This window comes from Muscardinus avellanarius (genome assembly GCF_963383645.1).
Source record: "Muscardinus avellanarius genome assembly, chromosome: 1".
Classification (NCBI taxonomy): Eukaryota; Metazoa; Chordata; class Mammalia; order Rodentia; family Gliridae; genus Muscardinus; species Muscardinus avellanarius.
In genome coordinates, this window is record NC_137786.1 from 43,084,926 (window position 1) to 43,097,558 (window position 12,633).

Sequence of the window (12,633 nt, forward strand, 5' to 3'; positions counted from 1 at the left end):
TATCCATCTCAGTTGTGGTGAAACATCTCAAATGAATAGTTTACTGTAGAACCACCACCAGTAATCATAGTGTGTGTGTATGTGTGCGCGCGCGCGTGCACGCATGTGTGTAAACAACTTTATATTTAATCACTTTTTAAAAAGTAACTCCTTCTTTTATTATTTCATATTACCTGCTGAAAACTAAAAATAACATTAAAAAAAATTCCTCCCTCATCCTATACCCTTTAATATTTTAAACTAGGATAACATTTAAACATTGAACCTCATCTTAAACCAAACCATGGCCTAGTTTCCATTGAAATATTACTTGAAATATTCCATTGAAATATTAATTGAAAAAAAAAGACTACTAAAGTGAACTTTATAGTTGTATGCAAAATAAAATCTAGGACTCCAATTGTTCTTACTATAGGCCTGGCTCCACTGCCCTCTGCTGGATAATCTACCTAACTATAGCACAGACATAGCTAAAATCCTCACACACTGGACACCACTGATTAACTATGTAAGACTTGGAGAATGGAAGGTGGGAAGGAAGTGGAGGAGAAAAGATGGGCCTGCTCACTCATTCATCTATCAGATAATGTTTCACGTCTGTAAGCATTATAACTACACAGGTCAAGTATATTTAATTTAGGACACAACATGCAACCCAGCACTGGTATTTGTTCAACAAATACTTGCATGGTGGATGTAGGGCATGATGCAGCAATTAGTACCATGACAAAAGGCAGCATGAAAGGGCAGAATTCCAGTTCTAAAGAAAGACCAAAATAGAGAGGAAGCCGAGTCTGGGGATCTCTGAAGAAACAGCAGAGAAAGAACAGGGGAACATTCTCAGAGGCAGGAATATCCTACCACAGCCAGCCACAGTTAAGCAGCAAGCCTAGAGCAGGAGGGGAGGGGGCGGGCTGGGTCCCATCCCACCCCAGGATTGCAGGCCATGAAATTGTGTACACATGTCTTCAATAAAGCTGAAAATATTTTCTTTAAATGATGAGACATATATTCAAATCAAACCTATACTATATAGATTGGACCAAAAAAATTGGACTATTATAAAAATACTTGCAGAAAATTTAACTGTTTATCAACAATTTCGTCAAAGATAATGACAAATGAGCATCCGGAAAAAAAAGCTATCTGAAAATGTTTTATAAATAATCATATGACTTCTCTCACATTAATTTCCTTAAATGTGAGTCAAACTTTTAAACATCAACAGTGTCACATAAACTGCCCTGTTGCTGGTTAGCTTCACAATTTTATGCTGATATGTATATTGATAAAATATTAATAATAAAATACACAGTATTATGGTAGGATGATAGACTGTAAAATACTGTCACCAAAATACAAAATACTTACTTGAATTTTAGCTATTTTATGCTTTTTAAATTACAAGTTTATTTGGTTTAGTTTTTAAAATAAGTGTTTTAGAAATATACAATATATAATGTCAGAACTTTCCAGTTCTGCCAACATTTCATAAAGCATCCCTGATATCAATACTATCAATACAGCAGTGGGGGAGGGGAGGAAAAGTCTCACTGAGACAGCTGGTGAGGAGGGGATGAACCTCAATGTGAGTCGATTCTCAGCTTGAAATCAGTCATGGAAGGGTATGTCACCACAGACATCTTTCAATTAATCCCTGTTCTTCCCCATCACTACTTTCTAAATATCCCCTTATTCTACACACACAGTAAGTGTCTTTTCTTTTTCTTCTGGTTGTCCTACTGGTATAACCTGAGAGACTATGTTTCAGTAAACTCTTAATTTGTGGAGAAGGAAATCAAAATGTGATCAACAATATAAGCTTGCCAAATATAATACTTAATACCCTAAAAATATAAGTGATTAATCAATGGCTGCCCAAAAGCATTCTTTGTTTCTTTTCCAAGATGATGATGATTCTTCATATATTTCCTAAAAAAACAGAACCATGTTAGGCATTCAGAATAGACATTATATTTTATTTTATTTTATTTTATTTTATTTTATTTTATTTTATTTTATTTTTTGTGTGGTGCTGGGAGTGGAATCCAGCCAGGGGCTTTTCTACCTCCAAACTATACTCCCAGACTTATTTTATACTTTATTTGGAAACAGGGTTTCACTCAGTGGCTGAGGCTGGCTTTGACCTGTGAGATCCTCCTGTCTCAGCCTCCCAAGTGCTGGTGTTACAAGCGTGCACCACATCTGGCATAGAATAGACCATTTTAATAAATGAAGATAAATTATATTTGAATAAATCAGAGAATGAACTTCATAACTATTTCAGCCTGCTCTTCATCAACAACCCAATCAGCACATGAGTAAGACACCGATAGCAGAAAAGCGAGTATGCATGTTGCCTACGTGCAAGGACTCTAGCTCTTGCTGGGGGTGGGGCAGTGCAGCAGAAGCTATAACAAGACAAGGGACAACTACAGCAGGTGGATGATGATTAACTCCATTCGGACTATGACAGAAGACATCAAGAGTTAAGCTATGTAGGGGAAGATGGAAAGTCTTTAAACATTTTTTTCTTTCCAAACACACTTACTTCCACATTGGTAAATGTATGTCGCAAAGGCAGATGGCATATTGCCATTAACTGTGAAATTCAGTAAAAACCCACAGAAGTTCTTAACCCATTAAGTTCCAATTTTTCAGTTTGATGACTATTTCAATGAAACTAACATAAGTACTTTAAAATGGGCTGAAAGGCTGGGCATGGTGGCGCATGCTTGTAATCCCAGTACTTAAGAGGCTGGGCAGGGGGACTGCAGGTTCTCTGCCAGCCTCAGCTACTTAGTGAGGCCCTCTATAACTTAGTGAGACCCTGTTTCAAAGTAAAGGATAAAAATAGGGCTCGGGGTGTAGCTCAGAGGTAGAATGCTCCAGTACTGCAAGAACAAACAAATAAACAAACAAAAAAACAAAATAGGCTGAAAACTGTAATCTAGAGTTTATATCACATAATCTATTATAATTAATAATATTAGTGAATTATTATTATTATTTATTTTTTTTTTTTTTTTGGTGGTACTGGGGTTCCTGGAAGCCCTTCTTCCTCCGGGCTACACTCCCAGACCTATTTTATATTTTTGAAACAGGGTCTCTTACGCCAGCACGGCTGGCTTCGAACCTGCGCGATCCTCCTGTCTCCGCCTCCCAAGCGCGGGGATTACAAGCGTGCGCCACCACGCCCGGCTATTATTATTTTTTTGAATTATACTTTTATCATTATTTACTTTTTTAATCACTTACCTATTACTTTTCTCAAAAGAACTCTAAAAAATGTATTTATTTCAAAGTTAACATAAATGGCTTATTTGTTGCTGAATTTAACTCTTTAGAGGTGTCCCACACATGGGACGATGGGACTTAAGTTAAACAGTCTGCACTGCGAGGGGCACACTGGTGTGAATTGCTCAGTGTGTTAAGTACCTACCCACCTGCTATCCCTTCCTTCTACCTCAGATTATCTCCAAGCACAGGCTAGCCAGAGAACCAGACTAGACTTGATAACAGTGGAAAGAGGGGAGAAAGAACATAGCGTGTTCTCTTCCCTCTCTAGTCAGATTCCATTGCAACAGGGAGAGGAATCCAAATGAAAGTCTCAAGTTCATTCCCTGTAAATTTTGCCTCCCAGGTTTCTTTTTGATGTTTTTGTAATGAGTTAAGTGAGCTTTTTCAAAACGACGATTTTGAATCTGAATTTTGGTCTGAAGGTCTCCCATCCCCAGCGAAGGAGAACCAGTCACTAACACCTTGCTGGTTCATCTTGATGAGGTCATTGTTGCCCATTTTCTCCTGATTCTCTGAACACCTGCATTTCCCCTAACCCTCTACAGAGAGAGGAAAGCAGAGAGAAAGCCCAGCTAATATTTAGCTAATTTTTAGCTAAACATCTAAAATTTCAGATGTTTTTCAGAAGATATGGACACTATAAACTCAGGCCCTTGCCATCCCACTCGCTCATCTTTCCTGCCGATCGAGGCTCCTGGCCTTCCCCTTCTCTCTGCTCTGATGATTCCCCTCGGCTTTCCCAGCAGTTAGAATTTCTGAATTGCTTTTCTAAATTCTCTTGGGGTTTAGTGGGTTGCCTCAAAACAGCCATTTTGAAGTTTTGGTCTCCATCTCCAGCTAATGAGAATCCTTATTGCTGTGGACAATTCTGGACTGAGAGGTATAATTATACATGTTTGCAAATATAGAAAACAATGATACTGCTGATATCACTACATCAGGGAGAAATTAGGGGAGTTTGTCCCTTCAGAATGGTCTACTTAAGCAAAGAATTACTTGCTTGTTGTTATGGTTTGGATATAAAACACCCCCAGAGAAGTCCATGTGTTAGGCTATGCAGCTAGAGCCAGAGCATCACTGGTGTCATGGCCTTGGGGATTGTATATGTCTTTGGTCCTCTCTCTTTTTCTTAATTCCTTCCTTCCTTCCTTTTGTTCTTTTTCTTCCTCTTTTTCATAAAGAAAGCAAGATACTATAATTAAGGTGCAGAAGTACATACAAATCCTGAACGTACTCCTATTCCCCATCCTTTGTCTAAGAATTCCCAAGAAAAATCATGTCCGCATGGTAAAATGTGATATTTGTTTAACTTACCTTTTTCCATATAGGTACCTTGGCTTTTAGAGTGTCAATGGCATAGCTCACAGCTTCAAGGGATGCAGCCCTATGGGCTGAGGACACAGCAATAATTATGCTGGCTTCTGACACTGGAACCAAACTTGAAAAGATGAAAAAAATTACCATCAACTCCTATTCTACATGTTAGAATAAAAACTCCAGTTATGCATTAGAACTACCCAATAGTTCTTATTTAATCGTCCAGTTTAGTTAGAAAAAAGAAAACAGTAACTCATCCCAGTGGCATTCAGCAGACAGGATGCTGAGGCTGATACTGTGGTTCACTTGTTAGCAACAACCACAAAACTTTTTTGATAGGATTAAGAGGAAAGGGTCCTTTCAATGATTCAACAAACATCTAGTTAACAACAAAATAATAATATGATACATGCTGTCTTAATTGCTGGTTTTTTTTTTTTTTTTTTTGGTGGGTCTGGGGATGAAACCTAGAGGCATTCAACCTCTGAGCTATACCCCCTGCCCTATTTTTTATTTTTTATTCTTTATTTTGAAACAGGGTATTACTAAGTTGCAAAGGGCCTCACTAAGTAGCTGAGGCTGCAAACCTCAATCCTCTGGTCTCAGCCTCCCAAATGCTGGGATTCCAAGCGTGGGCCACCACGCCCAGCTGCTGGTTTATTTTTAAAGCCTAGCAATCTGCCCTAAAAAAACCAAACTATTTTAATGACTTCATATTTGTAACAGACTCTCATATCAACACAAACTCATTCTCCAAGGCTTCAAAGATTTCAACACACCATCATACAAGCACTTGGGCCGGGAGGAGGGGGGGGCTGAATATCTTGGCACATTTGCACTTTGTTACAGCAAAAGAAATAACAAGGGTCTCCCAAAGTTACAACCTAACAAACAATGAAAAGGTTCTGGAAAGCTGGGCATTGTGGTGCAGGCCTGTAATCTTGTTGGAAGCTGAGACAGGAGGGCCAGAGGCTCACTACCAGTCTCAACAACCTAGCAAAGCCCTCAAAAATTTAGTGGACTCTGTTCCAAAACAGACAATAAAATAGAGCTGAGGGTGTAGCTCAGAGGTTGAATGACTCTAGGTTACATCAACAGTACTATACACACACACACACACACACACACACACACAAAGGTACTGGGTACCGGGAGCCATCCCCACTATCCTACAGACAGACTATACAAACCTTCCTCTTCTGGTAACATAGGATTCCTAAGGAAGATTCTAGAATCGGCATTCATACAAAGATAGAAAGCAGCTCTACCTTACATGCAAATTGATAAAGCCATACCCAAGTCTGTGGAACACCGCTATGTGTTTGACCTGCCATTTCCTCCTGATGTCACTACAGATTTTTCTGATTTCATTTTCTGCCATCGGTAAATATGCTTCGTATTCTAAACTAATGACTTTTTTTCCTTCAAAGTTATTTCTTGTTATTCCTAAAAAGAAAAAGAGAAGAAAAACCTCCAATTAAAGGAAGATTTCCCCATACATCAGAAATAATTAAACAGCATTATTTTTGAGTTGTAAACAAACAGCATACTATTGTCTAAAAATCACTTTGAAATTTTTTTAACAACAAAACTTGACTAGGAAAACAAAAGATGACTATCCCAAAAATGAGAAAATAAAAGCAAGCTTATTGAACAGTCATGTGACAAAACAGGCTATATTCCTTTTCTTAGTAACAGTATCAAACATTGAGAAAAAAACATATTTATGATATATATGTTCTCATGATTATAATCAAGTATGTTTTTGCCCTTGACATCTCAAAACTAATTTTCTTAGCAAAGATGTTTCTCATATTTTATGCCTTGTAATTTAGTATAGGTTAATCTGAAGGTTACTGAAACAAAGCAAATAAAAAACTAAAAAACAAAAAAATGTGTGTGCCTACTTTTACAGGTAATCTCAGTTTATGCTCAGTCCTTTAAAGTCCTCTATTAGCAATGACCATGAGAAGCCCGTGCTGATTTCCACTGTCACTGTAGCCAACAGACGCAGAGAAGCCTGCTACTCACCTACAAAGAGAGAGACGGCACCACAGAACGGAGAAACCACCAGCTGTGAGACTTCATCCACTGAAAGTTTCTCTGCAGTGAATTTTACTATGTCTCTAGATTCCTCTTCAACTCCATTCATCTCTTTCCTAGAAATAGATATTAATCAACTATAGCATGAAGAGTAGCGGCCACCCAACTTATAGTCTGCTCATATTTATATCTTCCCTTTCTTTTTTTTACCGAGATTCTACCTCTGACCTATACCCTCAAATCTTTTATTTACTTATTTTTTTTTATTTTGAAACAGGGTCTAAGTTGCCTAGGATATCGCTAAGTTGCTGAGACTGGCCTCAAACCTACAATCCTCCTGTCTCAGCCTCTCAGATACTGATATTACAGGCATGTGGCACCATGCTCAGTGACATATTTTTTTCTACAGTAGATGTGTCAAAAGGAATGATTTGATCTGAATGATAAAAATAAACAAGTGTAAAATTTTAACAAACTATATATTCATAAATATCTCTACCGTTAATAGGCATTATACATAAGGGAATTCAACATTAGCATGTTTACTAAAATGTACTTTATCTCATGTGTCAAATGATCCCAACTCTGTAACTGCTACTCATTTCTCCTGCCATAGTATAGTTGAGATGCAGCTACCTCCATCCCATGCACAACATCTCTCACCACTGGGTAAACCAGCACCACACCAGAAACCCCTCATCCTTTACCCAAAAGAAGAGTGAGAGAGCCCAGTCGTGGTGATTCACAGGACCACCTGGCACAAACCCAGGTCAGCAGTGGAGGAAATAGGGAATCAACTGCACCCCCTTCCCCAGGTGTTGCGCAGTATCCTGCCATGTATTTCCTATTTCACTCCTCACACCACACAGAGTTCCTACAACTTCTGACTGTACAAGACAACCAACACCTAGCTGGCAGCTTCCAAAGTTACATAAAATGAATCCCAACAAACACACCCAAATAACATACAATGCTTATCAGTATTCTCGTTTCTCCAAAGAACAGCTGTAGTTATCATAAACACACACACACACACATGCACCTTTAAAGGCAGTCTATGGTTTTCTGAATAAGTTCCAAACTCTGAAAAAGAACATTTTAGAACCATCTGAAATCCTAGTAGTGATAATGGTGATCACAGTTTCCAAATCAAATAGAGATACATATCTAAGAAGGAATTTTGTCATTCCAGTTAGTAAGTGTGTATGTGGGAGGGGGGACTTCCCTTCAGGAAAGTCGGAGGAGGGGGAAAGGCAAAAAATTAAACAGGCACCTTGGTTTGTTCTTTTCTCTAAAGGAACCAAGGTTTGGCCACTGAGTACACTTACTGCTGATTTGGGATGAAAGCTCTAACAGATTAAAGTCTTTCTTCTATCTCTAAGCATTTTTAATCAGGGATGATTTAGTTTCTACCTCATTTATTCTTCAGTTGACAATCACATAAGCCTCATTGTTCATTCATGCTACTTAAGAGAAGTTTGATTTCTCCACACTATAGGGAAGAACATTCTCACACATTATCCCATTCAAATATAAACTAAGTTACTTGGAAACATGAAAATATGGAATGGGTGATAGAGCCACTGGCCACTTGGCTACAATAATAAAGCTGTTGCTTTACATCTCGACAATGGGAAGCTTTCTTTTTTGACAGTCTTCTTTGACTTGCAAGCTGTGTAATGTTTTTACATTTTTCTGTGCTCAAGAAAGCTATTCTCTAATTAGTGCATTTGTAAAAAACTCAACAGTAATGAGAATTTGAGTTTGGCTCTGCCACTTATTAGACATGGGACCAAAGGCGATTGTTTTAACTCTGCTGAATTTCAGTTTTTCCACTGCAAAATGTGGATATTAATGCTCCACAGTCTAGCACTGGGCCAGACACATACATAAGATTTCTGTAAGCCACAGAGAATGAATATAATGAACATGTCAAGCTGATTTTACACTGCTTACAACAGGCGGTAGGTAGGTAGGTGTTCCTAATTTTCCGCACCAAGAAAGAACTGTCACATCAGTAAAGGACTTGTGCAGACAAACTTACAATGAATATACGATAATAGTGAACCATATACAAGTTTTCATCTGTATGACCCTTTTCCACAAGACCAGTTTAACACAAAACAAAACAAATATGTCACATACCTAGTTGGCTCAAAAGCACTACCCTCCACTGATGGGGGGGATAATGGCAATTTCATCTCCTGGTTGAAGCAGGAGGAGCTGGTCTCCCAGCTCGACATATTCTTGACGAACAGCAAATATCACCTGATTTCTAATATCAGCCAATCTGAAGGAGAAAAAGTCTGATTAGATGTATGAATGTGGGACAGACCTTAAATCTCTTCAGCTGCAATAAATGATGTTGTATAAATATCACTGTATGAAGCTTCACCTGCAAAGCCACTCATTAACTCATATTCTGTGGATAAAAGACATATCCACGGAAAAACACACTTTCTCATTGCAAAGAACACAATAAAATGCTAATCCCTCTTTAGTGGATAGTGTGTCTTGGGGAATTAAACAGACAAAAAATTAGACTGGAGGCAACATTCAAACCAGGTCAGAAGAAAGATTTCCTAATCAGTACACAGCCTTTCCAGGGGCCTTCTGTCTACATATACAAGCACAGTAAGTACAGCCAGGAAGTGTCCCACAAGAACATGTGTCTTCCTGCAGGTACGTTAAGGGCAAAATTGTACAGAGGGTCCCTAACAGGTTTCACTGGTTGTTGGAGTACTTTAAGGATAAATTCAAAGATAGGAATCAGGAAAGGGTAGTTTCCTTTTGAACACATGAGGTGGAGTCTCTGGGCATGATTGTGTTACTGGAGATCAATACAGGGCCTGGTATGTGCTTAGGCAAGCACTCTACCCCTAAGATATACCCTCAGCCTCCATGAAGTCTTTTTTACTTAGCACTAGGACTTTCGGGTTAAACACACAGACTTAAGTGGTGCTCTTAATATCTCGGAATACCCTCAAATAAGTCATTTTTACATTTTGTTACAAAAGAAGTTGAGGAAGGAATGACAGAAGCAAAACATAGATTTTCAAGAGCCTATTGGAGTGTTTATATGTGTGAGTGTGTGTGTGTGTGTGTGTGTGTGTGTGTGTGTGTGTGTGTGTGGTGTTGCAAAACTGAAATCCAGGAGCATTTTAGGTGTTCTGTAATTCATATTTCTTTTAGAGATTTCTATTTTGAGTCTTCTAAAGAGGGCAAAAAGACAGGCATGGTGATGCATGCTTGTAATTTTTGTACTTGGGAGGCTGAGACAGGAAGATCTCAGGTTGAAGGCCTCAGCAACTTAGCAAGACCTTTGGTAACTTAGTGAGACCCTATTTCAATATAAAAAATAAAATAGGGGTAGGGATGTAGCTCAGAGGTAGCACATCCCTCAGTTCAATCCCCAAGACCAATAAATAAATAAATAGATAAAGGAACAAGACAAAAGAGTTTACAACACATATTTTTAAGCAGAATTAGTAAAAATTTCATGTATTTATTTATTTATTTATTTATTTATTTATTTATTTATTTTTCAATACTGAGGATGGAACCCAGGGGCATTCAACCTCTGAGCTATACCCCCAGCCCTATTTTTTATCCTTATTTTGAAACAGGTTCTCACTAAGTTGCGGAGGGCCTCACTAAGTAGCTGAGACTGTCCGCGAACCTCAATCCTCCAGTATCAGCCTCCTGAATGCTGGGACTACAAGCATACTCCACGACGCCCAGCTTCACTTAGTCTTAAAAAATGCAGAATTTACATTCACAATATTTGGTAAATTGTGAAAACAGTTGTAAATTATATAACCATATCCATCTAGAAGTATCTCAATTCACTGTGTCTTTTTAGCAAATTATATTTAACTTTCCTTGAGGACTCATGCATTTGTAAATACTAGAGTTTAAGCTTTCAGAAGTAGCTCCAAAAAAAAAAAAAATACAATAACCCTTTCACTTTAAGCATCAAAATGGGCCTTGTTTTACTTGTCATTTATATTTTATTCACATAATATTTACATGTTAAAATATTAAAGTGTTAATCATATGCATTTTATACAATTTTAATTACCCAGGATGTAGAGTTTCTATCTCTTCCCACAACTGCAATGCTTTGATTTCTTGTGGCACAGAAATGGTCTCTGAACGAACACCTGCTATTTCAGCACTTTTTGCAAAATATAATACTTCAACCTGAAAGGAAAGAAAATGTTCTGAATAACCATTTAGTCGTTTTCTGACTGCCTACATTAGTAAGTTTTCTCATTTTGTATTAATCTAACCAAAGATTAAAGTTAGAAAAAAGTGAACAGCCCACAAAACACTTCAGTATAGCTGCGTCCAAATTTTGAAAAATCGTATGTTTTAAATAAAACAATTTAGATTAACTTCTGGGTGCGTTTTGGTTTTACAATTTAAATGTGCCATAATTAAAAGACTAAATATATTTCCTAAGAAGATATGTTAAGTCTCTCTTCAACTCAAATAAACCTACGGCGTCTTTTATAAGCCCTTAAACAGTGAACAAATGTCTGAGTCAAGATATGAATTATACAAATAAAATCAATGACCAAATCTGCGAATGACTTGTTTCCGTGGCTGTCAAAGCCCTTTGATTTGATCCAGCTGCTGCGGAGGATTAAGTTACGCAACAAGCAAAACCTGACATTTATAAAAACAAGCGTATCTGAAATACAGAATAAACTGGTATTTCCTGGGAAAACCCGTGTAATTAACCCGATAACCAAGGGATCCGACCAGCTGGAGCCCACAACTTATTCTCTATGAAAAAATCAAGGGTTTTAACCAGCCAGGAATTGTAACTCCACCAGTGAAACACATTTCCTCGCAAGAATTCTTAAGTGTATCTGTTTTTTAGTTAAAAATGTACCTTCGTCAAAATGAATACTTAGAAAGCCAGAAAAGTCCTGGCGCCCTCATAAGGAGCAGGTCCTTGGCGCTGTGGCCAGGGCACCGAGAGTTCACGGAATGGACTTTTGTTGAGAAGGTAGGAGCAAAGTCCCCAGACCAGGAGAAACAGCGCTGAGGGAGGCCGGGGGAAGGTCAGCCTGACCCGGGCCGGTCTGCAGAGATAATGGGTGAGGCGGGCAGACGCGCCCCGGGAGCTCGCACCCTGGCCAGCCTAACACACTCCGCAACCTTACCTGACACCGCAGTACCATCCCGCCCAGGACACCTGGCGGGGCAGCAGCCAAGGCTGTGAGCAGGGCCCACCGGGAGCGCAGGCGCAGGCGCAGGCGGACGGCGCCCCGCCCCCGAGCTCAGGCAGGGAGCATGCGCACAACCAGCTCCGCCCCGCCGCGCCCCACCCCACAGCCCAGGAGTTGGCTGCAGAAACTTTGCTTCTGTCCAGAGCAATAGGTGTGGGCATGACAAAAAGAGTTGGCAGGGCCTTCTCTCCAGGAGGGAGATCGTGGTGCAGCAGGACTCACGCCACCTGCGTTAGGAGGCTAAGTTAATAACTCCGCAGAAGAGTTCAGGCTTATCTCTGACACTTTTACCTAAGCCTTTGTCTAGTACGATTAGTGTGCATTAAATTAGATCATTCGCCTTATCAGAGCACTCTAACTGAATCAGATCCACACGCTTGCTGTTTACCGACTGCTCACAAGTTGCTCTGCATGCCATCCTTCCGACGTTCCCACTTTCGTTCCACAAAGATTCTGCTTTAAGTTGCTTGCAGTTAGGTGAATATTTACACACTAGGTGCTCAACACACACACACACACACACACACACACACACACACACACACACACACACACCTTGGAGCTTACAGTCCTGGATAGGAATTTTAACATGAGTGGTAACTCCATGAACAGAGTATAGTAATAGGAATAAACGTTAACTTTCATGGGCCTGGAAGGATGTGTTGTGGGAAGTCTCACCTAGGTGATGCTTTTGCTAAATCTGCTAATATAGTAGCAGCAAATGGCAGTGGGA

General features: G+C 39.3%; 1 protein-coding gene across 1 annotated transcript; it reads right to left on the reverse strand.

Moving 5' to 3' along the window:
• Window positions 1–1,778: 1,778 nt before the first annotated feature.
• MOCS2 (molybdenum cofactor synthesis 2) lies at window positions 1,779–8,903 on the reverse strand (the record flags this gene model as incomplete). Its single annotated transcript, XM_080697253.1, has 5 exons — window positions 1,779–1,932; window positions 4,615–4,738; window positions 5,913–6,063; window positions 6,649–6,776; window positions 8,806–8,903. The coding sequence occupies 5 exons, from the start codon at window positions 8,901–8,903 to the stop codon at window positions 1,864–1,866; spliced, it is 570 nt and encodes a 189-aa protein (XP_080553379.1). The 3' UTR covers window positions 1,779–1,863.
• Between the last annotated feature and the right edge of the window lie 3,730 nt (window positions 8,904–12,633).